General features: G+C 41.4%; 2 protein-coding genes and 1 long non-coding RNA gene across 5 annotated transcripts in view; 2 read left to right on the top strand and 1 right to left on the bottom strand.

The window, feature by feature from the left end:
- Nucleotides 1-777: 777 nt before the first annotated feature.
- LOC135105967 (glycerol-3-phosphate phosphatase-like) lies at nt 778-15,283 on the top strand. 3 transcript variants are annotated; one of them, XM_064014704.1, is made up of 8 exons: nt 1,073-1,199; nt 4,771-4,913; nt 7,906-8,066; nt 8,351-8,520; nt 8,897-9,034; nt 9,607-9,823; nt 10,905-11,046; nt 15,019-15,283. In XM_064014704.1, the coding sequence occupies exons 4-8, from the start codon at nt 8,425-8,427 to the stop codon at nt 15,230-15,232; spliced, it is 807 nt and encodes a 268-aa protein (XP_063870774.1). In that variant the 5' UTR covers nt 1,073-1,199; nt 4,771-4,913; nt 7,906-8,066; nt 8,351-8,424; the 3' UTR covers nt 15,233-15,283. The 3 variants fall into 3 exon arrangements, with proteins under 3 accessions (XP_063870772.1, XP_063870774.1, XP_063870773.1); XM_064014702.1 differs by lacking the exons at nt 4,771-4,913; nt 7,906-8,066 and adding an exon at nt 778-901 and having other exon boundaries at nt 1,009-1,199; XM_064014703.1 differs by lacking the exon at nt 7,906-8,066.
- LOC135105969 (uncharacterized) overlaps nt 12,937-27,065 on the bottom strand; it is a 17,973-nt gene continuing 3,844 nt past the window's right edge. The window contains exons 2-3 of the long non-coding RNA XR_010271078.1: nt 16,037-16,157; nt 12,937-15,197 (exon numbers count right to left, since the gene is read on the bottom strand). This is a non-coding gene — a long non-coding RNA (uncharacterized LOC135105969). The remainder of the gene's footprint in view (nt 15,198-16,036; nt 16,158-27,065) is intronic.
- LOC135105968 (low choriolytic enzyme-like) lies at nt 17,659-18,501 on the top strand. The gene has a single exon (XM_064014706.1). It carries the CDS (start codon nt 17,702-17,704, stop codon nt 18,449-18,451), a length of 750 nt encoding a protein of 249 aa, XP_063870776.1. The 5' UTR covers nt 17,659-17,701; the 3' UTR covers nt 18,452-18,501.

The raw sequence follows: 27,065 nt of genomic DNA, 5'->3' as shown, positions 1-27,065 counted from the left end.
ATAGCGACTCTATGTAGTAAGAAAAGAATTTTAAAGCACCACATCGTTATCATCACTATCATAAACGTAGCAGGGGAAAGAAGAAAAAAAAAATTGTGAGGACCGCAAGGTCTGTTGTGGCTTGTGCATTCGTGTAACACAATGTGGAAGGACGGATGAAACTTCCATAATCACATCACCCACCTCACAGTCCGAATTAACGATATCGTCACTAAACCCAAATATGTAGATCACTAATGAATATAAAGAAAATAATAATGGTTCTGTGGCACCGCACCAATTACTTGTCTCTACTCTGATTTGGTCGTTGATTGTAACTGTCGCTGTCGTTTGAACCATATTACATTCACATTTTCTCTTGAGACAAAATAACGAACAGCCACAGAGTCGAGTGGCAGTCACCTGTGTTCACCTGCATTGCATACATCATCAGTTCCGGAGATATAAATAAGTTGGCAGTGATGCTGTCAGAGATAAGATGGGAGACGCGCCCAAGGCGGTGACGCAATATTCTATTTCCTCTCACGGAGTGCGAAATCATGACTCACATAACTATAATTTTCAAAGTGGCAAAGCGCTTCCGACAAACTAACTGGAAAAACGTACTACTTAAGTCTGATTACCCATATTAACGTGAAATGTTAAGCTGGTAACGTAATGTTGCCGAAATCAATATATTGTCGATCATCCAGCCGATGACAGTTCATATATATATATATACTATTAAAATGGTTACAACAGGGATTACAGCATTGTACCAACAAGTATTAATCCTGATGTGAACGTCTATTTCTGTGCGACAGTACGGTCAGTCTTAAATAATGCATCAAAAGCTGGGCGTAGGAGCAATTTAGATTGTCACACCGAAAGCGGAGTGGCAAGCTTTGTCAGTCCAGGGAAGGTAACGAGTGTACAGAATATGCAGTAGTCGTGCCTCATTCATATATAGTACACACACTTACAAAACAAATAATATAATATTATAGTGATGATATATTTTTCCTTCAGCCATCACAGACGATAAACCGGGTGGCGGCGGCAGCTATTTCTGGAGCAAGGTGGCGGTGAAGTGGTGGAGGCTCATTCCTGCAGGGCACGTCGTCACGGTGACAAAATGGATTCCTTACCCATGTCTATGGACAGGGACTCCCTGCAGCAGCTACTAGGGGAGATAGATACTATTCTTCTCGACTGTGATGGTGAGTAAAGTGTGATTTCAGCCCAGGTGCCGCAGAACCATGCAGAGAAGCGCCTTCCATTGCATGCAAGCGCGACCTGTGGCGCGAGAGGCTGTGCTGAGGCATTCCTAGTGAATGATTTTCTACTGAGTAAACTGGGACTGCATGAGAAGTCTACCGTCCTCACCAGCGTAGGTGGGACTGAACAGTATAGTGAAAGTTGGAATACTTATATGTGTTCCTTTATTTATTTATTTTTTTTTTTTCAGTCACTGCTCCCTATGGAAATGGCAGTGTTCTCAACACAAAGTATTTCACTGTACCGCTGCAGCTAAACATTTACAGTGTTACACGTTATCACCATCGGTATCAGTGCCATACAAGCATTGAGCCATGCATGTCCCTTCGCTCTTGCGTGAATGTATTAGTATTTGTGCGTTAACTTATTCTTTTATTGTGTTTCGACATTTGAAGTGCCAAAAACTTGTCAAGTATAAATCACCAAAGAAACGTGATGCTTGCCAAAGTTAGGAAAGTAAAACAGCTTGGACCCTGTCTAGTATTGTGTATATTTATTTATTTATTTATTTATTTTTATTTATTAATAGTTAAGAGTGGAGAAGTGTAAAGATGTAATGGACGAAGAACGATGACAATGAAAGAAAGAGTAATTAAGGCGTTGATAAATGGAAGGAGCTACTAACTCTTTAGTTATATCTGATGAAAAGAGAGAGAGAGAGAGAGAGAGAGAGAGAGAGAGAGAGAGAGAGAGAGAGAGAGAGAGAGAGTTAAGTATCGTGGTATTACTAATGAAAATGGATAAGTAAATGTGTAAATATGTAAAACATAGCTTGGTTACAGGGTGAGCACTAGAGATATAGAACAAAGCGGCCAATGAGAAATGGATAGTGTCTAAAATTATATGAAAGATATGAATGATGTGATATCTGGTAATGGTAAGAGAATAGCTGTTGAAAGTCTTTTACACATATATCCAGTATTTACACTTTAAATTGCACTCTCTGAAAGTCATTGCTTCAAATAACAACGAAAAATAGAAAATGTTACTTTCTTTGAAATATTTCTTGATACTTTTCACAACGTTAACTCTCAGAACTCTATTCAAGTATCGAAATTTAAATTGGATCTAAATTATGAAGAATTTTGTTAGCTTTTTTTTGGGTGGGGGGAAGGGGAGGACGGTGCTTTCAGGATCTTTACTCAGCGTCCCCGTGATAACGAAACCTCCTTAGGCTTCCTGGATGTCACAACAACTCTTTGCCTCGGGATAGGAGGTATCATCCGCCACTGGCTCAAAGAGGAGAGCTATGAAATGGAGATGAGCGCCAACTTAATCTTTTCCGGGGCCGGATGTTCAAAAGACTTAAAATTGTCATAACTCATGAAATCATCATAACCGCCTGCATCTACTATGTTACTGCCATCTAAATAGTATAGCCACCTACTTTTACTTTAAAATTGTGTATGGTTGCCATATGGCATTTTTTTCACATTTCTTTTGAATTAAGTATAGGTTTTATTTAGCGTACACACCTGTTCTTGGCCATCCTCTCTTCATCTGACTCATACCTACCACTCGTAGCCCCGATCACGTACTGAAATGAGAGCGGCTACTTGCCCAGCCCCAGGCCATCTACGTACGTAGCGTATACTATCCCTGTTTTTTTTTTTTTTTTTTCAGAGTCGACCGTCCATCCACCTTGCACAGGTGACCATTGCTCTGCACTCGAAAATTTCAGGTCCGACTCCATCTAGCATTACGGTCATCCGCGAGAACAGCACCCGTTTTAGAATGGCATAGCTTCTCTCGTTTGTTTTATTGCCCTACAAAAGACGCCCACCAACCCTCTTTCCCAGTCCTCCAAAGAAAACAATGTCCATGTTACAGTTTTTATACAGTGATTAATATATGGCGTCCATTTACATACATTGCTGCTGTGGTAGACGGTCACTGTTCTTCTCCCAAATCTATTAACAGTGGTGTTCCTCAGGGTTCTGTCCTGTCACCCACTCTCTTCTTATTATTCATTAATGATCTTCTAAACCAAACTTCTTGTCCTATCCACTCCTATGCTGATGATACCACCCTGCACTTTTCCACGTCTTTTCATAGACGTCCAACCCTTCAGGAGGTAAACATATCACGCAGGGAAGCCACAGAACGCTTGACTTCTGATCTTTCTAAAATTTCTGATTGGGGCAGAGCAAACTTGGTATTGTTCAATGCCTCAAAAACTCAATTCCTCCATCTATCAGCTGGACACAACCTTCCAGACAACTATCCCCTCTTCTTTAATGACACTCAACTGTCCCCCTCTTCTACATTGAACATCCTCGGTCTGTTCTTTACTTATAATCTGATCTGGAAACTTCACATCTCATCTCTAGCTAAAATAGCTTCTATGAAGTTAGGTGTTCTGAGACGTCTCCGCCAGTTTTTCTCACCCTCCCAGCTGCTAACTCTGTACAAGGGCCTTATCCGTCCATGTATGGAGTATGCTTCACATGTATGGGGGGTTCCACTCATACTGCTCTTCTAGACAGGGTGGAGTCAAAAGCTTTTCTTCTTATCAACTCCTCTCCTCTAACTGACTGTCTTCAACCTCTCTCTCACCGCCGCAATGTTGCATATCTAGCTGTCTTCTACCGCTATTTTCATGCTAACTGCTCTTCTGATCTTGCTAACTGCATGCCTCCCCTCCTTCCCTGGCCTCGCTGCACAAGACTTTCTTCTTTCTCTCACCCCTATTCTGTCCACCTCTCTAACGCAAGAGTTAACCATTATTCTCAATCATTCATCCATTTCTCTGGTAAACTCTGGAACTCCCTGCCTGCTTCTGTATTTCCACCCTTCTTTGACTTGAATTCCTTCAAAAGGGAGGTTTCAAAACACTTATTCATCAATTTTTGACCACTGCTTTGACCCTTTTATGGGACTGGCATTTCAGTGGGCATATTTTTTTATTGGATTTTTGTTGCCATTGGCCAGTATCCTTCTTACGTAAAAAAAAAAAAAAAAAAAAAAAAAAAAAATATATATATATATATATATATATATATATATATATATATATATATATATATATATATATATATATATATATATATATATATATATATATATATATATATATATATATATATATATATATATATATATATATATATATAATAGAATGCATAGCGCCAAGGCTGACTGGCTGTAGGGAAACGGTATCAAAGAAAGTTTATACGTTTGTAAGAATATTAACAGTAATACTTTCCTCGAGCAAGTTAAAATATCAATACAAAGATTCCTGATGACTGGTATTAAAGCAAACCAGCAGTCGGTGAATGTTGGTGTCTACCTGGTTTGCCACATTGGCCAAAAATCTCAATTTTGGCTACTTCTCAAGCATTTATCCTAAGAATATTTAGTTTGGCCTGAATTACCGCATCTGACTTTTTTGGATCTTTTTCTTGAATATGTTGTAAATATATTTGGTCACAAAAAAGCTTATTTAATATGACATGCCTATACGTGAAACCCAGAGAAGACTATCAGTCATGGCGGCAGCCGAGGTTCTTTCAGGGAGAAGCTGGCCAAGGCGGAGTATAATTGGTACTGTTATGGGCGGATATAGCGCATTAACTTGAGGGGACTCCAGCAATATCCCGGACACAAGTGCACATAGTACTGCAGGACCCAGGAAGACTGAAATACTTGATGAGCAGGTGAGAAAACCTAGACATGGCGGGCAGGACTGTTAGGTAATGGCCCCTTCTGAAACGCTTTGCTCTCGCCACTACTATTTTCAAATGTCACAAAAATTATAAGCCGGGCTCTCAAGAAAGCTTCTGTTAATAATGTAGAAATTTAGTCAATATGTCACTAGAACCGTAAACACGCCCTTCAACTAGAGCCTTGCGAAAGTAGCGGAGATACGGCGGAGAGATGTTTCAGAATATGGTTCATTGGCAGGGAATGAGTGTGTGTGTTATTATCCAGTACCTAGTTGGAGCCACACTACCACAATCATTGTAGCATTAGGGTTTGTGACCAGTGAGCAGCAAGACCACCACAGCTTTGACCTAAGTCGTGACCAGCTGTGCGTTATGTGACCCTCGCTGCCCTGTCAGCTTTCTGTGCTAAAAGCCCGTAATTACTTCGTCCCACTGTGACGGATGAAAATGGTAGTAGGTTTTGTTGTGTGCAATAAATGTTTCCTTGATGAATCTCTCTCTCTCTCTCTCTCTCTCTCTCTCTCTCTCTCTCTCTCTCTCTCTCTCTCTCTCTCTCTCTCTCTCTCTCTCTCTCTCTCTCTCTCTCTCTCTCTCTCTCTCTCTCTCTCTCGTGTGATGCCCAAAGAAAATGTTAATTGATCCAAACCTCTTATCTTTTAATGGTTTTCAAAGGTTTCACTTACTGGTGTGTTTGTTCAAGTGGCTTCGCTACATTACAAGTCTGTGTTGCCTCAGTGATTTCACTGCCTACTTGTCCATTGATTTTTCTGTTTTTCTACATATAAACCAATAATACAGTGGTCCTCCAGTATTTTTTAATAGGTCCATCCCCATCTTTTCCCCCATCTCCCAAATCCCTTAAATAAGCCTGGGGACCTGGTGGGAAAATGGGGTTTCAGGATGGGGAAAGCCAAATTAGGCCAAATTTGGACATTCGTGAAAAAAGTCTTAGGATTAGATGTCATATTTAAAAAAACAGGAAATCTCAAGTCCAACCATCTCCTCCTACCTAACCTATCCTAACCTAACTGGAAGGGCTTAATCCCCCCTCCCCACTGTATTCCCCCTTAAGGGCACTAACCCAACCTAACCTTGCCTAACCATATGCCTTTATAGGAAATGGAATGTCCAGGATATAATTGGTTGACCTCTTCCTCATCCTCAAAGAGTACTAGTGCCATTAATTGTTCAGCACAAGATTGATTTTGGTATCTAGTGCCATTAATTGTTCAGCACAAGATTGATTTTGGTATAACACCATATGATCTTAAGAAATGTACACCTAAGTCGTCATGCTTATGGAACTGTACAATAAAATCCTGGTACTTAAATTAATGTCCACTGCAATCGGCTGCCATTGTGACACTGAATACCCTAGTGGATAGCCAGCTGACTGTTGCGGTTGCCACATATACATGAAGTGATTGGCTGAAAATAGTTTGTGTATTGGACAGAAGTAAATGACATTCAGTGATGTTTTTTTTTTTTTTTTTTTTTTTTTATGTAAGAAGGACACTGGCCAAGGGCAACAAAAATCAATAAAAAAAATGCCCACTGAAATGCCAGTCCCGTAAAAGGGTCAAGGCAGTGGTCAAAAATTGGTGGATAAGTGTCTTGAAACCTCCCTCTTGAAGGAATTCAAGTCATAGGAAGGTGGAAATACAGAAGCAGGCAGGGAGTTCCAGAGTTTACCAGAGAAAGGGATGAATGATTGAGAATACTGGTTAACTCTTGCGTTAGAGAGGTGGACAGAATAGGGGTGAGAGAAAGAAGAAAGTCTTGTGCAGCGAGGCCGCGGAAGGAGGGGAGGCATGATGTTCTAATACATCATTAAAAAGACAGCTCTCATTGGCAGAACGAAAGAGATACATGTGAGCATGTGCCATTCTGTACGGGAAACTAATAAATATACCAACATCTGCACTACTGATTGCGCCAGCACAAAGTTAAGAGTGGTGCAGAGCTTGCTGAACTTAAAAAAAAATTTAAGATGCAGCACATTCTCAGAGCTATTACAGCCATATTGGACTTGTCCCCCCCAAAATTTTTACATTTACAGGAAGGCCACTGTGTCTTACATAATGTAAGTTTCATTTTGTATGTGACACACTTATTATAAAGGATAACTAAGTATCCATAAGAAATTTTAGTATTATACAACAGGGAAAGTGAAAGGTCTGGCTAGTTTGGTATGGTGATCTGTAATTGTAAAATTCATACTATCTCAGTTTCATTTCAAGAGACAACAGTTGGCTTTGTATGCAAAGGTATCTGGTGTCAGGTCACATTAATCATACTTTGGGTATGTTGAAGTCAAACACAGCACCATAATAATCACACAAGTCAAGATGACCCCTGACCATGAAAGTTAACCACAACCACCTCATCAGCTTCAGTCATTTGGTCAACAGGACTTTTGGTAAATTGAATGAAGTGTGTTAGGAATCCAGTTGGTCTAATTTTTTTTTTTTGTTGCAATCAGACTGCATAATATTGGGCAAGATGGAGTTCAGGAATAGTTGGCAAACATTTTGACAGGTGTATTTCCACAAAGAGTGGCTTTGACAGTGGCAAGGCATTGCTGCTTTTTCTGTCACACTTTTAACAGTGGCAAGGCTTTTTTTTTTTTGCTACAGTGGCAAGGTGATGCTTCTTCCCCAATGCACTTGTGTTCAGGATTTGCAGACTTAAGTAAGAAAAAAATTATTAACTGTAATATGTATATGAATAAGTGTATGAATTTAGACTATCATTGAGTGGCAGGAGGATGGAAGGAAAGTTTTGATCATCACTGAATGGGCATCAGCCATCCATTGTGGTTGATGGGTTTATCACTGATTGTTTTATTGTCAAGGAAAGGTACTACAACAAATATTGTTATGAATTATATACATGAACTTGTATAGTTCTGATACAGTTTAGTTTAGTACATTTACATCTTGGCATCAACACATAATGAGTAGTGAAACCACTCCTCTCCTAGGGTGAAACCACCAGGACGTGAAGCTACAGCTACATAGGTGCAAACACAAATGCAAACAGATGGGAACTGATAAGTGGTTAAACTTGGGGATCCCATTTAACCTTCCTGAGCTGACTTCACACCTGTGAAACAATAAAGCCCTGCAGGACTTCTCAGTGTTGGTAAATCACTGATGTCTTAATGATTTGGTGGACAATACAATGGTATATGGATAAGTTACCACATGTTTTACATACACAGTGCCAGACACAACTCATATGAGCTTGTGAGGAATTTAATTATTAGAACTACTCACATTAATTGCAGAGATGTAGGCAATCACACTGCTGCAGAGTTTCCCAAGCAGTACTTGTGGATCTTGTATATTTCTGTGTGGGAAACTTTGTAGATATTATTTGTAAGGTGTTTAAAGAATGTTTATACATTGCTCCCCCTTCTTCTGTAGGTGTATTGTGGCAAGGGGCCCAAGGCATAGATGTGGTGCCACGGGCCCAGGAGGTGGTCTCCAGGCTCAAGTCAATGGGTAAAAAAGTGTTCCTTGTGACCAACAACTCCACAGTAACCCAAGATGACTGCTACAGAAAATGTAACACTCTTGGATTCAGCGTTGAGAGGGTAAGGCAGCATTGGAGGGTGGCCAGATGAAGGCTGAGGGCAAGGCACTTGTACCTGATGGGAGCTTAACTCACATACCCCTAGAGGCTGTTCCTGCATTGTCATAGTGATTGAAATCAATTCATTCATTTATTACATTTATTTATTTTTTTATGAATTAACATATTTAGGAAAAAAAGACAATTTTGTTATCTATAAAAGCTTCCTATCTGATTAATTTTGAAGTTAAAATAATAGCACAAGGTTGGAGCTACGTATGCAGGTATTACACAGATAGCAAAGTTGTTCACCTTGTAAATACTGTCTCCACCACCACTGCCACCACAACAACAACAATAGCAGCAGTAAGGAATTAACAGTTGGCCTTCTTTTGCAGGAATCCATCATTTGTGCTTCATTTGTGTTGGCACAGTACCTGAAGGAGATAAATTTCCAGAAGAAGGTGTATGTTGTGGGGGCAGCTGCCATTGCCCAGGAGATGCAGGATGCTGGTATTCGCTGCATAGGTGTTGGGGTGAGGCTCTGCATGTCTTCTGTAAACCATTTACAACATAAAACACAACAGTGGTTCTTGAATAGTGTTCAGTGAGTGTTCTCTGAAATACATTGCAATTTTGACTGTTTGCTCTCAATTTAAGGTTGTATTTTTAAGCTAGTGAAAATTGAAAAAGAATATCTGGCTTGCATGCAATATTAGGGTGGCCCATGATCAAAAAACTTATGCATTTCCCAGATCACCTCTCAAAATCAAGAAAAAAGTCTCACTAAGATCCAGCTTTTATCATTATCCAAATATGTTCTTGAATTTTGAAAACAGTTTTTTGTCTCATTTTAGGGGATGAGCTTGTGTGCAGAGGTTTTCTCCTGGGTCCAGAACTTCTTTTAAGATGTTAAGAATTACTGAGACAGGAATGATTTTCAGAGTTTGGCATATATCTTTTAATTTCTAAGCTTATTTGTGTTCTCAGACCTTCTATCTTTACTTGTAACTGGAGTGTTCTTAGTTCTTACTGGACATTCAGGAGGAGGATGAGAAGGTGGAGGAGAAAATATAATATGTGTATTATTTCTATTAATTTTCCACAGCCTGAGAGAATAGGTGGGTCAATATATGCTGCATTGGCTGAGGGGAAGCTGGGCCTGGATCCTGATGTTGGAGCAGTGGCTGTTGGCTTTGATCGGGAGTTTAGTTATGACAAATTGGTTCGTGCTGTCACTTACCTGGCCAACCCTGAGTGTCTGTTCCTGGCCACCAACACAGATGAGAAGTACATAGTGACTGGCACACCACTGCATTTGCCTGGTAAGTATGTGTTAATGAGATGCCCTGGGCCTAGCAAGTCTGAAGTGCCACCCTCGATCATTGTCAAGTTAATGTTGGTTAATTAATTAATTGTCAAGTTGGTTGTTAAGCATAATTGTTAAGCATGTAAATATCTGTCACATCTACAACGATATGTAAAGATTAAACAAAGGCCAATTTATTCTATTTTATTGTTAAAACATTTTGGAAAGAAGTCTCAAAAAGATGTGTCCAAGAGCCATGACCAATAGTATTGACAATTTTGAATGCAAGGGTTTGGTAAAATATTGTTTTTGACACATCAAGTGTGATCCAGGATTACTTGTGTACTCACTCATTGGTGTACAGAAATGGTTCATTCCTAGGAAACCTTGTCTAGTGAATGTCTAGGACTGTCAGCCAAGACACTTATGTCAGTATTTTCACTGATCTACATTTGTTTTCTTATTACTGAAGCTTTACTGGCTGAGTCCTTACTTGTGTCATTAGCAAGAATTGCTCCTATCAAATTAGAATGGTCATCTCCCCCAGGGATCTGTCATTTTCTTGAAAGCCTAACCAAGTCCCCATCTGGGGACCACAGATGTCCCTAGGTCAGACTTCTCTTCCGGTATCAACCCTAAATGTCTTGACACCCTTCAACTTTTTATTAACTTTTGCAACATTCACAGTCTTAGATCTAATTTTCAATCTGTAGAACACCACCTCTCTACTAAATCTCATCATCTTAGCCTCACTGAAAAACAAGTGTCTGAGGCAACTGACAGTAGCCCCTTTTCTGTTCCCTCCTACTTTCTCTATCCTCATTTTTAGTCCAAAGCTGGATGTTGCATCTATGTGCACAAATGCTAAAATATAATGAGATCATATCATTAGTGAAACCTGGATACTACTGGCTCTAATTTTAAGTAAAATTGGACAACTATTTGATAGTGGATTAATTTCTAAGGAATTTTCATGATATTTCTTTATGTTTGAGACAGTATTCTAGTATTGTTTTTTTTTCTGTCAAATGCCTTCTCATTGAATTAGAAAACTGCCATTGTTAATTATGGTAATAGATGACAACACAATATTGCAGCTGCTGGTATTCTGGTGAGAGCCATCGAGAAAGCCTCCAGCCGGCAAGCACAAGTGATGGGCAAGCCATCACCCACCATCCTGTACATGCTTCAGGCACGATACGGTGTCCAGCCACAGAAGACACTGGTCATTGGTGACACGTGAGTGCTTCCACTTCACATTCTGTTGGGACTTGTCACTAAAAGTTTGGATCAGTAAGCATGGAAGTAAAGAAGGTCTGTGTGAAGGAATCATTGTACCACCACTCACCCCAATGCAAGTTAAAAGACTTTGAGGTGAAATGAAAGACCGCAGTAGTCAATGATCCAAGGAAGTGAAGGAAGTTTCTTGAGAAATGTCTGTGGTGTGCAAATAGTGCATAGTGAAAGCAATGAAAGTTTGTATAACAGGTTTGGTGTCAAGTAAAGATGAAGGAATGAAATGTGGATTGGTTGAGGGAACTAAGTGCAATACCCTAAGGTGGTTTGCCATAGAGCAGATGAGTAGAAATTAATTAGTTTTTGAGTGTGTTAGATATAGTGAGTACAAGAGGAGGACCCTTGTGAAATGGGAGAATAGAGTACAGGAGTATATGAGGAAAAGGAGCGAGAACAGAATGAGAGGACTAGAACATGCAAGAACAGGAAAAGCGAACCTCTTCTGTTGCTGTTACTTTGAGAGAAATGTGATTTCTTACATCTAAACTCCCAGGGAATGGCTAAAGACAGAAGGTTCTCAATTTACTCCTGTCCTTGCATGCATGTTTTCCTTTGCTCTACTGCACTAGTTCTGTCTCTCCTTCACCTTGTACTGTCAGGCACTCTGTCCTTCCATTTCATCCATGGTTCTTCCTACTGCAGCCAATGCTTCTCACACACTTGCACTCTTAATCGTCTCACCTCCTGCAGTTCTTTCTGGAGGTAAATCACCTCAGGATGCTGTATTTGATCCCACAGCTTCTTCACATATTCCTTCTATTTTACAGGACATATCTTACCTGACAAATCTTGTGCAAGCCTTCGTTACTTTAACATGCATTGTTCACACACTAGACAGTTCAAGTGACACTTGGGTCTTCAGGGTTAATCTGTGATACACCAGTCTTACCTGCATGTGGCTACTAGTGCAGTTAATTCTTTCACTTTGTTTTTGTTGTTCTCTTTTATATTGTATTCTTAGGAGATCCATCAACTTTCCTCCCTTGCACAACTCGTCTTGCCTCGCTTCTATATTTCATGAGGTCAAAGCAAAATATTGTAACTCCTCAAAAATATTTATTTCCATGTATCTTTATGATTCATAGTTTGTTTGTTACTAACTGTACAGGCCCTCTTCACTTTTATTTATAAGATGCCATGCAGACTAAAACACTGAATATGTTGGATGTGATGGGAGACAGGAATTTTTGTGTGGCTGATGGTTCATAAAATCAACTGTGGTTCGGGATATGATGAGAGAATTATACAAGAGGAGACTGATTTGTAAACATCCTGTGAGAGAGAGAGAGAGAGAGAGAGAGAGAGAGAGAGAGAGAGAGAGAGAGAGAGAGAGAGAGAGAGAGGTGTAGCAGTGAAAGTATTGGTCTTATAAGCCTCATCCTGTCATTGTTATGTGTGGGAAGTAACATTAGTGGCAGTGTGAAGGTGAGGATGTGGGTGAGGTGCTGGCAGGCATGTTGAGGTGTGATGAAGCATGGATAGAACCCATGATGATTCAAGTCAGTGGAAGCAGAGTAAGAAAAATATTCAGCCTCTGAAGCAAGGAAGGAAAGCCATTGTGCTGTCTGTGGTGCTTGATGACAATGCTGCACAGAAACTTAATATCAGGCATGAATTTGAGAAGGAGCTGTGAACATACTCAGGAGATGGATGGAGTAGAATTATTCCAAAGGGGGCAAGGAGAGAAAACTGACTGACTTGATTGAAAAATGTTTGATGGCCATGAATGACAAATCTTCAGGAAAACTATGTGAATGATGAGTGATTCTTGGACATCTGGATCAGATATGCCAACTTGTCAACAAAGCCACTAAAGGTTTACCAGACCATGGAGACAAAAGGCTCATGTTTATCTTTGGCAGAATACTACATCAAAATGGGTATGGGAATTGGAGAAGACTAGCAATTATAAGTGAGCTGATGCCATTTATGAGAAAGGCCTTCAAGCAGGAGCAAAGCCTCTGTGTAGTCTTCAGGAATCCCGCAAGATGTTCCAGATTAGAGCGAGTCATTCTACCATAGAGGGGAGGATGGATGACCAAGAGATTAGCGGTTCAGAATGAGCATGTGGCCCTTTCTGCCCTGAAATCCCAGGATCATAGGGTTGGTGGTAACAGAAGTGGGCCTGCACTGGGTGGTCCAGCTGGCTGATGTATCCAAGATTTGCCTTCAGAGACTAATAGTCAAGCATTTTATATATTCAAAGATACTTCAACACAACGTGTTTCCTCAGACTTTCCATCTGATGAACAGAGTACCTTGGGATTAGGTGCATCGCCTAATCAAGAAAACGTAAGGAAGCCCAAACAGTGGTCAAAATCTAAAGTTAAGCAAAAAGCAGTGAATGTTGTGCCTGTGGAGGATATTGACAAGTATCACAAGCCAGAATTCTTAGTTCATGAATATGAAAATGCATCACATATTGACAAGTATCACAACCCAGAATTCTTAGTTCATGAAGATGAAAATGCATCACAATATTCAGAAAATCATGCAAGATTACCCATAGCAAGCCACGTGCTTACTCAACACAAGGAAGAATATGACTATTGGCATGTTCAACTCCTTATTCCAGGACCATTTGATCCCAAAGCTCAGCCTCGGTACTGTAAGCACGAGAGAGAGAGAGAGAGAGCCCTAGCTTGTACAAGAGGTTGTGGAGAGCAACTGTGGTTTGTAAATATACTGTGGGGGGACATACTGGAGAGAGAGAGAGAGAGAGAGAGAGAGAGAGAGAGAGAGAGAGAGAGAGAGAGAGAGAGAGAGAGAGAGACCTAGCATTATACAAGAGGTTGTGGAGAGCAACTGTGGTTTGTAAATATACTGTGGGGGGACATACTGTGGGGCTGTGAGGTGTGGAGAGAGAGAGAGAGAGAGAGAGAGAGAGAGAGAGAGAGAGAGAGAGAGAGAGAGAGAGAGAGAGAGAGAGATAGGGGTGGCGAACAACTGTGGTTTGTAATTATATATCAGTTTTTATTTTAACCCTTGATAGCCAGGCATCTGACATCTTGTTTGGAAATGAGTGCTTATCTGAGTGGCTGTGACAAAAGACAATAATATACTGTGGGGTGGGGTGGGGTGGTTGGGTGGGTATGATGAAGCAGCTGTGGTTAGTAATTACAAAACCATGGTAGTCCAATTCTCATGCATATCACCCTCAGTCTCGGTAAAAAAATTATTCTGAATATGTTGAGAGTGAGACTGAGGGGTGATATTCAGAATAATTTTTTTACTATGTGTTGGCCACTCACATTTGAGGTGTCCCACATTGGAAGTCACACCTAGACAAGTTGAGGATGGTCTGGTCTGTCTGTCTCTCTCTCTCTCTCTCTCTCTCTCTCTCTCTCTCTCCTAATGCACAACATCCCATCCTTGGTCTTCCTTTCTGAAGGTCCATATAAGCATGATACATATACCATAAACATTAAAATCTCATGACTTGCCAAGTTTCCAGACTCAACAAGATTCTGCAAAGTTTAACAAGGAATCTGTCCAAGCCAAAATGACTTATAACCAAACATGTCTTCATGTACACAAACTTGTTAACCTAGATAAGTCATTCACTGATTGCCTTTTCTGCATATTAGATCTAGTTTTGTTTTAAAACCAGATTAATTAATAATGTCCTAAAACATATTTTGAAGATTCTGGGTAAAATCTATAATATAATAAGATATCACAGAAGTAAGGAATTTTGGTGGGTGTAATATTATTGAAAAATCAAAACAAAAAGGGAATATAGAATTGTTTGGGGACAAAAGCATTGCCTAATTGCAATGTTATGGGTCCTCAGGTGACTAAATAACAGTGTTAGATTGACACTGGGTAGTATAGTAAATACTTTAGAGAAAACATTGATGATTCAGTGTGTTCGCACTTCTTGTTTGTAGCATATATTGTTTTCTCTTCTTGAAGGCTGGCATCTGACATCATGTTTGGAAATGAGTGTGGGATGTGGTCGGTGCTGGTGTTGACTGGGGTGGCCACCTTGCAGGACGCTCGGAACCTTTCCCTGGCCAACGACCCTCTTCTGCAGAAACAGATTCCTCTTTTCTACTTGGAGTCTGTGGCTGATATCCTCACTCTCCTTGATTCTGTAACCAATAATAATGTGAATGAAGAACATTAGCTTTGTAATGTTCTAACCTAAAATAAAGTGGTGCACTACCAAAGAAACTTACTTTGATATTGTGCAGAAATTGTCCTCCTAGTATTTTTGAAAGGGGCAGAAGAGGTATAACAAGTGGATTGTTCTGATAGTGTCTTAGTGGGAACATTTTGGGCTTTTCCTTGTTCTAGGTGCTAACACTAGTTAGTATGCACTTACCATCTGTGATGAAGAAATAAAACAATTGGCATAGACATCACAGCTTGCATTATCTTATGAAAGCTTTCATAATACACAGGCTGATAACCCTTTTTAAAGTGAAAAGTAACACACAAAACTGTAAGATGTGAAAATCTCCCCAAATCCTTGTATATACAGTTCAGCTTGTTGATTTGTAGGAAGAATGAGATGTCACTCAACATAAGGAGTGTAGTGGAAAGGTAGTTTACTGGCTCATTCTCTTTATATTACCTTAAACCAGAATACAGTGAATACAGTAACTCTTCAGAGATTCAGAAGGCAGTGGAGGAAATATTATGTCCAAACCTTAACTGTTCTGTTTTTATAGTTCAATATAAGGCCTGATTGATGATGACTTTGAATTGGCATTGAAAGAAATATCTAGAATTGGCATTGAAAAATCTCAGCAAATCTAACTAGAGCAAGAAAAATTTCCAGGTGTGAACCACACAACCAAAGCTTAAGTATTGGCAGGGGTGTAAGAAAATTAAATTGTCCCTGCCTCTCCAATCCCATTGAAGGAACATATACTGCAAATAGAGACCGAGAGAATACATAGTATCCCACTGCATTCCTTTTACTCACCTTCCACAACACAGTAGCAACCAAGTATGTGTGCAGTCAGCACTCAGGGCTGCCTGGTGGCAACTGCATGATGTAAGAGGCAGACTAACTGCACCACTCCTCATGTGGTGTCATCACATCCCTATGACAATACAAAAAAAAAAAAAAAAAAAAAAATGTCTATATTTGTTGCATTAATTTAGGCAGTTTTCTAACAATATCACACACATTCACACAGCTTGGCCTATTCATTGTTCATTTCATGAATAACATATAATGCTACGAAAATGGTAAATTGAGTAAATAACATGCAAAAAACAAAACAGGGAAAGAGGATTACTACACACCCATCCCATTCTCCACATTACTTGTTTGTTCAGTCTCTCCACTAACCCCTCTTCCCAGACACACGATACTTAAGAAACTTGACTAAAGTGATGAGAGTGTAAGCTATGATCCAGTTTCAGATTCCTTATTCAAATTAGCTTTATTTTATGATTTTCACAAGGGTCAGGGTAACGCACACACGCACGCACACACAAACAGATTTGGCTTGGATATTTATCCCATAAATACAATTTATTTATCCTGTGATTCCTAGCATGTCACGTATCTATGTTCTTGAAGTCCTCCATCATCTGTAGGCTTTCAGTAGATGCTGACATTTCTATAATATTTCCCAAAATTAACCAGCAAACAACAGTGAACTGGAATAACTGTTTACCTCGATTCTGCAATGCACTTCAGATAATTCCGGAGACACCTGCTTAGTGAGGCTCCTTGCTGTAGTGGGCAAGAAACTTTGCTTGTATGGCAATGGAAGGGATTCATTAGGTTCTTTAATATTGTATTGTATTGTCACTTTCTAGATCACGTGGATGAGGAAACATACTGTAACATAAATGTATAGCAGTGTCAAGATAAAAAATGAGATCTCAGCATTTAGTAAAAAAAAAAAAAAAAAAATGTTTGCAACACGAATGTGGCAGATTACACGAAATGTAGGGAAATTATATGAAAAGATAATTTAAACTATAAAATAATAAGCAAAGTAGGATTGGGATATATGGAAAATAACAAGTAGAATGACAAAATCAACATACTAAAACCAATATTCTACACAAAATACAGTTATAAAACACTAAATTTTAGTTAAGATTCTTGCCACATTAAGCTTGAGGCGAGTCTTGTTCTGTAATGTTAGCCTGGGTTATAAGTGATGGTGCTTGATATTGTTTTGTGCTTTCTTTCTCAACCCGTTTTTTCATATCTAGTTTAGCGCTGTGAGAGAACGGATGTTCCAGTATTCAGTAGGCAAGTTACAAGACTGTAAAATGTTTGTTTCGAGGCGGGGAAAAAATTATGTTGATTTTAAGCTTGAGGAGGTGATTGTGATCACATTACAGTGCATAGGTGCCAAATAAGCTATAGTGTCAATTATTACAATACTTTGAAAGCTACGTACGCTACCCGCCACGTCACACCGCAACCTGACAGAGACTCTATTTCTCTACGGATGTGAGCCAACCAAACTCCCTTTGCCTTCCAACAGCCATTGCAGTCTTTCACAGAGACACAGATATGCTGATCAGTCACATGTTCGAAGTAATATGGAGTGCAATGCACTGGTGGTGCCAGGTTACCTCGGTGCTGGTCACGATAACAGCGCTACAAGGGAACGCCAGGATGATCGTCACCTCCACCATCGCCGCCGCGGGGATGCTCCGCGCCCTGCGATGGCCCAACGCCACGGTGCCTGTGGAGGTGTCAGAAGGAGTCCTCAACTCTTCCCATGTGCATGACATACACGCTGCCATGCATTACCTCAACAGCCTCACGTGCCTCAAGTTCGTCAACGCGACGCAGCAGCAATACCGGGTAGTAGTGGAGTCGTCGACAGGTTGCGGCAGCCTCGTCGGGCATGTGGGTGTGGGAGAGTATCAGAAGTTACTCCTGGGCGCTTCATGTTTCTTACAGAAGGGCATCGTGTTGCACGAACTGTTGCACGTAGCTGGTCTCTTCCATGAACATACGCGCCCAGACCGAGATCAATACGTGCGAGTGGTCTGGACCAACATCCGTAAGGACAAGCACAAGAACTTCGTTGTGCCGTCGTGGATGAGGAAGAGCCCTGATCTGGTAAACCTTGGGCTCCCATATGACTTTGGTAGCTTGCTTCACTACGGTCTCAAAGTGTTTACAATAGATCAGGAACGGCCTAGCATGGTGCTACGGCGACCTCACGAGTACACGGGGCTCGTGGGCCAGAGGGATGCACCTTCAAGGGCTGACGTGGCCCGCGTCAACCGCCTTTACGAGTGTTGGAACCATTATCTGGGTGATGATCTGCCGGGGGCCAAGGCCTACCTCGTCTGGCAGGCTGCAACACTCACCCATGAGCTTTCTCACTTCCACACCTCGGACATAGAAATCTGAGGAGCCAGCCAGGAAGTTTTGTATTATATTTTTGTAGTGCAATGCGGTGCAAGTGCTTGCTTATATATATATATATATATATATATATATATATATATATATATATATATATATATATATATATATATATATATATATATATATATATATATATATATATATATATATATATATATATATATATATATATATATATTTTTTTTATTACAGTGTGGCGTTTGTATATTTTCTCTTATAAATAAATATAGCGATACTAAGAATGTTTTCCCCTCCTTTGATAAAACACATTATTGTGAGGCACGCCACCGACACAACTGCTTGCTACCTACACACACACACACACACACACACATCAACCACAGCAAAACTGTGGTGATGCATTTCTGTACCTCCTCTGTACCAGTACCTCCTCCCCGGCTCACAGTGGGCCCTCACCCCCTCCAGGTGGTCCAATGTGCCAAGCTTCTCGGAGTCACGGTGGACGACCAGCTGACCTGGAAGCAGCATGTCGCCAGCACCGTATAAGATCAGCTACCTACAGGCTGTACATGCTGCGCAGACTCAGGTCGCTGGGGACGCCGACAGATGAGGTAAGGGGGGTGTACCTTACCTTCATCCTCCCCAAACTCATGTACGCCTCCCCAGCGTGGTCCTCCTCCCTCACACACACTCAACAGCTACAGCTAGAGAGTGTGCAGAAAAGGGCGTGCAGGGTCATCCTTGGCCCTGCATACACCACCTACGAAGAAGCCCTGACCACCCTGAGTCTGTCCAGAATATCCACCAGGCACCGAGAGGCTCTGGTGAAGTTTGGAAGGGGACTACTGCATCATCCACGTCTCAGAAACATGCTGCCGCCTGACGCGCCTCGTCCGGTCCGTGCCACCAGACACCACAACAAAATAACGCCCCTGAAGGCGCCGCGCACGGACCGGTACAGACTCAGTGCGATTCCCACCATGGTGCGAGCCATCAATCATTAGTATTTCCCTCCTAGATTAGACTTACCTTTAGGATTAATGTTAAGTTTTTCCCCACCCCCTATGTACATTTTCAGTTTGTTAACATCCTAAATAATAAACCGTTTATTATTATTTTTATTATTTTAGAGAGAGAGAGAGAGAGAGAGAGAGAGAGAGAGAGAGAGAGAGAGAGAGAGAGAGAGAGAGAGAGAGAGAGAGCGAGCGCCACTTTGGCAATCGTTTACAGAAAATTTGCGGTTTTGCGTTTTCGTAACCACTTCCACAGTCACAAAATTACTGATGTTACTTGAGTAGGACATATAGCTACTATTATGATAACATTCAACCTTTGCATTCAATCTTTGCATCTTAATGTATGTCCAATTTATGTAGCATTAAAAACAACAGACTTTATGAAGTGACGTGTTAATCAAAATAAAATGAACAAAGATTAATTTTAGAAGACGAGTAAATATAGTTACTCGAAATTCCTTGCTTGGAAAAAATATCTGCGACTCAGCAAAAAAAAAAAGTATCCAGCATGAAATTAAATTGATGTCGTAATGATGACGAGATATAAATAGTTCGTGTGTGTGCTTGTGGAACAGTAGGTTTCATGAAGCTTACAGACTCATGTGGAGGGAGGTGTTCCAATTTGTAGATTTGCGTTTGTGAAAGAGTTATTTTCCTTTTCAGTACCTTATGTGTGTGTGTATGTGTGTGTGTGTGTGTGTGTGTGTGTGTGTGTGTGTGTCATGCGTATATTTACACATGCATACATACATTCTAATCTGAAAGACTGGCTCTGCTTTTGTAATGAATGTTGATTAGGGACGAGGAGAAAATTCAGGACAGCCACGCCAGGACAAAGGAGGGATGAGCAGCCAGCCTAAATATCCTTCCTTCGGCAGGGGTTTTGAGCAGCGCTAACAGTAGGCTTCTAATAACAGTGCCATGAAGTAAATGATGAATGGTGAATAGCAATACCCAGTCAATTCTGCTGGCCTCCATATCCCTTTCCCCGACCGGTGACGCTGCATTTCCACTGATTGGCAAGAAAGGACACTAGTAACAGGTACTTCAATGCATCAGTGTGTCGCAATTCCATTTTAATTCCACGCAACAGTGATAATTTTCAGGCGAATTTATGAAATTGCATGATCGTGTATAACATAATATTGATATGCATATAGAATGCTAAATTGTTGACGTGTATATAATATCTTAAAAGTTTTGTGAAGGAGGCTTGGCAATCACCAGGATGCGCGTGCGTGCGTGCACACAACACACACACACACACACACACACACACACACACACACTGCGTATATAGGATAAGGACGGAGCAATAGTCGGTCCATTGAGTTGATTAGTACTTTGAGATAAGCCTATCATACACTGTAACTGGAGAGGGAGGAGGAAGGAGGGAGAGTGGGAGGATGGATGGTGGACATGGCGAATGTGGAGTGGGAGGGAGGGGCGTAGGGGTGTCAGGACACTTCGTAGTCCTTTACACGCCGCCACGTTGTCTCTTCACGTCACGGAATTAGAGAGAACCAGCCGCCACCACCAACCCCCTCTTCACCTCTTCACTCTCCCGGCTGCCCGCCCCGCAACCCCACCAACCCTCTGATGGGGCACCTCGAGGCACTCCCGACCCCCAGTTTCTCTCTCTCTCTCTCTCTCTCTCTCTATCTATCTATTTTTATATATGCACATCATGATGAATATTTCTTCAGCTAAGTGTGATGTAAAATGGCTTGTAATAGATGTCTAAGTACTTAAAATACTTTTCAGAATTTTAATTTTCTGAATCACGATATTTGCCATCACCACTGACCCCCGACTCATGACAGCGACAGATGGAAGGGCGGCACATGGCGGGGCGGGGCGGGGCGGGGCGGGACGGATAGGAACGCTGACCTTACAATGTATTCCAACAAGGTACGAGACATGATTCTCTGTGCTTCGAAAAGTCTATACAGATTGTATCCATGCTTGGCTCAGGGACGTGGCCAAAGGTAACTGAAAGGAACATCTGTCATCAGCAAAGTGGTCAGGTGTAATAAGGAAAAACGTGTAATAAGGAAAAGTGTGGCAAGTTGCACCGCTGGGACTCGGCGAGGCAAACTAAGGGCTGTTCCGACTGCGACTGAAGTAGCAAATGTTGACAGCGACAATGTAACGCTCGGACACTACAGGTGGAAAACACGACCTTCTCCGGGTATTGAGCTAGGCAACTGAAAGCACTCCATCTATTCGTCTGTCTGTTCCTTCGTCTTTCGTCAAAGGTTACCTCAAGAGATAAAGTTTTTGAATAAAATCAACAGCACTGAACACGAGGCGGTGGAAAACTTATCCTTATACGTAAATAGAAAAAAAAAGTTATAGAATATAAAATCTATTTACGTATATCTAGAGTATCTATACCTATGTATACATATTTACATTCTCTCTCTCTCTCTCTCTCTCTCTCTCTCTCTCTCTCTCTCTCTCTCTCTCTCTCTCTCTCTCTCTCTCTCTCTCTCTTACTCACTGGAAACCAACTATGATGCTCAAAAGGTCCCTATATAGGCTAGGGCTGGAAGGCGCTCAGTATTGCAGCTGGCGTGGTGGAGGTCAGTATAGTCAAGACTGAGGGAATGGAGCTCAGTATGGGCGAGGCTGGCGGAGAGGAGCTCAGTACGAGTATAGTTTTCATCACTGATAGCATCAGTTCTATTAATGCTTTCAATGGTGGATTGATTAGTTTGGCCTCGGCGTGTCGGTAAAGTTGCTCTAATCCGCGGTGACTGGTCTCTCTCAGGTATGTAGTCAACGGTTGCTGACTGCTGCGCCAGGCTTTACCGCCTATTTCATCTTTTTAATTATGTAAATCCGCCTCGAGGGACATGCGCATCTGTTAGGTCATAGCAGCTTAGCGACCTGACGGAGACTGAGCCTCCATGACGCAGCTCTCTCATTAATTGAAGGCACAAGACAGGTGATTTTTTTCCTCTCTCTCTCTCTCTCTCTCTCTCTCTCTCTCTCTCTCTCTCTCTCTCTCTCTCTCTCTCTCTCTCATATTTCATTTCATGACAGGTTTCTTGTACCGTGCATTGTCGGTGCGGTGAAAATGTGGTGCATGGTGGTGCGAGGAGCAAGCGTCTTACTTTTTAAGAGTAGAGGGAAACTACCTCAAGAGTCATGCTTCCTAAATACGCACCTGCCCCTCCTCTTAAATGGTAATTATGGTGATTCACGAGAATAAGTGCCATCAGTGATATGCAAAAATGCGACTACGACCAGTTGTCCAAACATTCTTGTTATTTTAAGTAGCGTGCCAGTCGGCAGTTTAGCTCGGTGCAAGGTCACAATACCTGTATATACCATACTATGCTGCACCTTACCTAACTGCGAGCAGAGACTTGAGCAATGGACGCTTTGTGAAATTTGCAGACAGTACATGCCTACTCGTACGACAGGACACAGGATCCTCAGTGGACACAAGCCAAGCCAAAGCCAGGCCAGGCACCCTTACATCAGCCACAGCTTAGTTTTAGTGCTGGCCATGGAGATAGCCTTGTGCTAAAGCTAGATTTAACTTGCATATCTTTAAATCCCTGAAGATTGTTATGCTTTCATGTCAAAATGTCTGAAGATACCAGATGATGCGGGCGTCTACCACCGCAACGGCCGTCTATTCCATGGCTAAAATCGTTCTTGGCTTCGCTCATTATTTGGCCTCAAAATCTCGGTCGCCTTACTAACTTGGCTCGATTCATCAATGGGCCGTTTGTGGTAAACGTGGTGACTAGAGCCATGCGTATCTACAACTTTACGAAATAACGCGGGCTGGGGTATAAATGGACCATACGTACTGTACGCAGGTGATCGCAGCACTAAACCACTGCCATTATCCGTACGCTGATTACTCACCCACTCATCCATCAGAAAGAAAAAAAGAAAAAAAGAAAAAATAAATTAAAAAAATAAATATATAAAAGATAAACGAAATAAATTAAATAAATAAAAATAAATAAAACACGAACCTCTGCTTAGACTAGGAATTGACTAATTTATTTGTATTTATTTACTTGTTTATTCAACTTTGTCACAACAACGAGGTCATATTATTGCCTGCAAGTGAGGTGTTTGGTCCACAAGGTCGAGGGACACCGCAGCCTTGCGTGGGATGCAGGCTGCCAGGGAAGGTGGTGTCGCCGCAAACGCATAAGCCCCGCCACAAGGTCAAGGCGTCCACCCGAGGCATGGCTGGCATATAATCCATTCTTAAGTGTATTTGGGGCTTCTATGCGGGAATAGGAGGGATGGAGGGAAGGAAGGGGTGTAGGGGTGAAGCCGTGCTAGGGGTTACTGGCATTACGTTATAAATAAAACAAGCTGGTGGAACAGGAAGGGGGAAGAGTGACGTCATGCAACAAGATGAAAAGAAACTGTTAAACTGGTATACAAGAAAGTCACGTGTTACAAAAGACAGTGTCTCACAACGAAGTAAGCTATAAGTTCAGAACAGGGATTCCGAATTTGAGTTAGATGGAAGCCAATAATGTCACTGCGATAGTTGAGAGGTCATAGGTCAACCACACCCTGCCAATAGTCTCTTTCTTGCCCGCGAGTGCGTCGAGACCATTGCGGTCCTGCATGTCAGTGCTTCCGCGGGCTGGGCCGATCATCCAAGCCTCCAAGGAAAGGCCTACTGGCACTAGAGACAGAAGACAGCAACAGCAACAACAGCAGCAACGATAATGATGGTGATGATGATGATAATTCTATAGACTCCGACACATTATTTTCGACTCGATTCAGAAATTACGTGGAATACATCCACGCCCCTTTATATATATATATATATATATATATATATATATATATATATATATATATATATATATATATATATATATATATATATATATATATATATATATATATTTATTTATTTATTTATTTATATTTTTCTCTCAAAAGTTTCTTTTCAGAAACAGTCAACACAAAATGTGGCTTGGCCTACGTCTCGAGTAATACGCTTCACCCTCGAGTTGACACACCGTGAACCTGCGCTGGGTATGGCTCAGAACTGTTAGCGACACTTGTGGGCTGCTGTCTTCGCGTAACACAAAACTGGAGTGCAGCTGTTCCACTCAAGAAGTCCGCTCTAAATGCAACGTCCACGTGATAGTAGTGTGTCGGCGATAGTAATATGTCCATAGCGCTCTGAAAACTTTCCTTTCAATTACTCTTTAATCTTCAGCTCAGTAGGCGGGGGTCCAGTGTGGCAGATAAGGCATGGGACGTGTGTGTGTGTGAAGTACTGGTACACTGATGACTTACTGGCTGTCTGGAGGAGTACGCTGCTGACCAATCTGTCCGTCTGTCTGTCTCTGTCTCTCTCTCTGCCCGTCACGCTACCGATGCAAGGCGCAGGTAACAAAACTATTAATGAATGAACGACGCACAGGAAGGTGAACTTGTCAACTTGTAGGTCATCTAAGCCTCTTCCTTCCCTATGTTCTGACTACTCCTGTCTCCTCTCCACCCCTTCTCCCCTTTCATCCACTACCTTCTTGCCCCTCTCCTCCTCTCATCTTACCTTGCCCCTCCATCCCATGTCCTCTCTCCTTCCCCATCCCGTCATTGCCTCACTGTTGTGTCACTGAGGAGGGGAAGCTGAGCGGCGGCCGAGTGATGCATGTAATAACGGTGAACGAATTAGCGACAGTGTGTGTGTGTATAGAGGAAGCCTGTACTCCTGAGCGCTGTGAGCTGACATGGTCACTTGAATGTACGTACAGTACGTCCTGATACCAAATAGCACACAATTATTTAATCTCTCTCTCTCTCTCTCTCTCTCTCTCTCTCTCTCTCTCTCTCTCTCTCTCTCTCTCTCTCTCTCTCTCATCTATTTGTCTATATTTATTTTTGTTTATCTGTATCTATTTATCTGTGTTTATTTTTGCATTTATTATCCATGTCTTTATTCTATCTGTCTATCTATCAGTCCATCACACAGTGGTAGTTGGTGGAGGAGCTCGGCAGTTTGCGTGAAGGGAGGAAACAGAATGAAGAACAAAGTTATGAAATTTAATAAGATGTAACAGTAAAGTTATGAAATTTAGTAAAATGTTAGGTTTTGACTCCTGAGTCCGGTGAACGAACGCTGGTGTTACGAGTGGAGTCTGAATCAAATGTTGTTTGCTGATAAGACTGCACTGGTTGCGGATTCAGTTGAGATTGAGGCAACGATAAAAAAGAGAGTGGAAGTGTGCTTGTGAAAGAGGAAAAATTCAGAGTGACACTAAAAATAAAGATATAAATTACATGATGAATACTACGTTGCTTGAGAAGGTGGACTATTTCAAGTATCTATGATCACATGTTGCTCTGGATGAAGGGATGGACTTTGGCGGTATACTGAGCAAGAAAGGTGTGGGAAGGCTAAATATAACGTTTAGATCTTGATAGCATGGATTCAACAAACAGAAAAGTTATATGAGGGTCTAATGGTACTGACTGCATTGCTTGGAGCTCAAGCGTGAAGCAATGAGAGCAGAATGGAGGAGGAGAACTATACTGGAATTGAGGAACAAGTGTGGAGTAATACGTATAGATCGATAAATAGATTAGATAAATTCTAGAAATAAGCAATTCACAGAGAAAACCGGTGCTGAAAATAAGTTACCTAATCTAGTAATGCAAGGAGTGTTACGATGGTTTGGAAATGTAAGCGCAGAAAGTAAGTTTTAAGTCTACTGAATGTTGATAATGAAGGAGAGTGGAGTCTGAATTAACTGCTATTTGCTGATAAGACAATACGGTTCGCTGGTTTAGAGTTGAGGTTGAGACCGCGGTGGAAGAATGAGGATAAGTGGATGTGATGTGAGATGCAAAGCTAACAGGAAGACCTCGAGTGGGGTGGATGCACGATAGTGTTAGATGCATGAATTACGTCTGGAGAAAGGCTGTGCGGTTGTTTAAGAGGAATGAACGCAGAGCAGTTGTGAATGTGTGAATGATGACGCGACTTAACCCTTTCAACAACTAATGATACTATGACGCTTGTTGCTTAATTAAAATAACTAAAATTTTACGTATAAACAAGTCTATCATTCTTTGTCAGTCGTATCTTTTAAAATTCCTCTGCTCTGTACTATAAATTTACAGCAAACCATTCTATCAAGTTCGAGAGGTCATGGGTCAATTATTCTCTGTCGGCCGTGTCTTAAAATTTCAGTGCTTTGGTAGAAACATACACCAGACCATTTTATCGAGTGCAAGAGGCCACAGCAGTGAAAGGATCAAGAGGCTCGTCGGGAGGTTCTCTTGCACCTGACGCGATCGGTTTGGATGTATGGAAGGGGACGCATCTATCAAGGTGCGGCAGGGGTAATGCCAGTAGTCTGAAACATTTGTGTCGCACCTCCACTACTTTCAGAAGGCTCTAATTGAAGTCACAGGGTTTTTTTTTTTATTGTTAGGTTAGGTTCTAGTGACTGATTAACAAGACTTAGATTATTAACAGAAGTAACATCTTAGAGAAGCCTAACTTTGTAGCCTTTGAAAATTGTCTTGGTGAAAGAGCAAAGCGTTTCTAAATACGGGCCTAAATTAGTTCTGCTGCCGGGCCGTGCTGCGCAACTAATCCCCGCGGA

This window comes from Scylla paramamosain, chromosome 12 (assembly GCF_035594125.1).
Source record: "Scylla paramamosain isolate STU-SP2022 chromosome 12, ASM3559412v1, whole genome shotgun sequence".
Taxonomy (NCBI): domain Eukaryota; kingdom Metazoa; phylum Arthropoda; class Malacostraca; order Decapoda; family Portunidae; genus Scylla; species Scylla paramamosain.
Note: the sequence above shows the minus strand (reverse complement) of the source record. Positions and strands in the feature narration are given on the sequence as shown.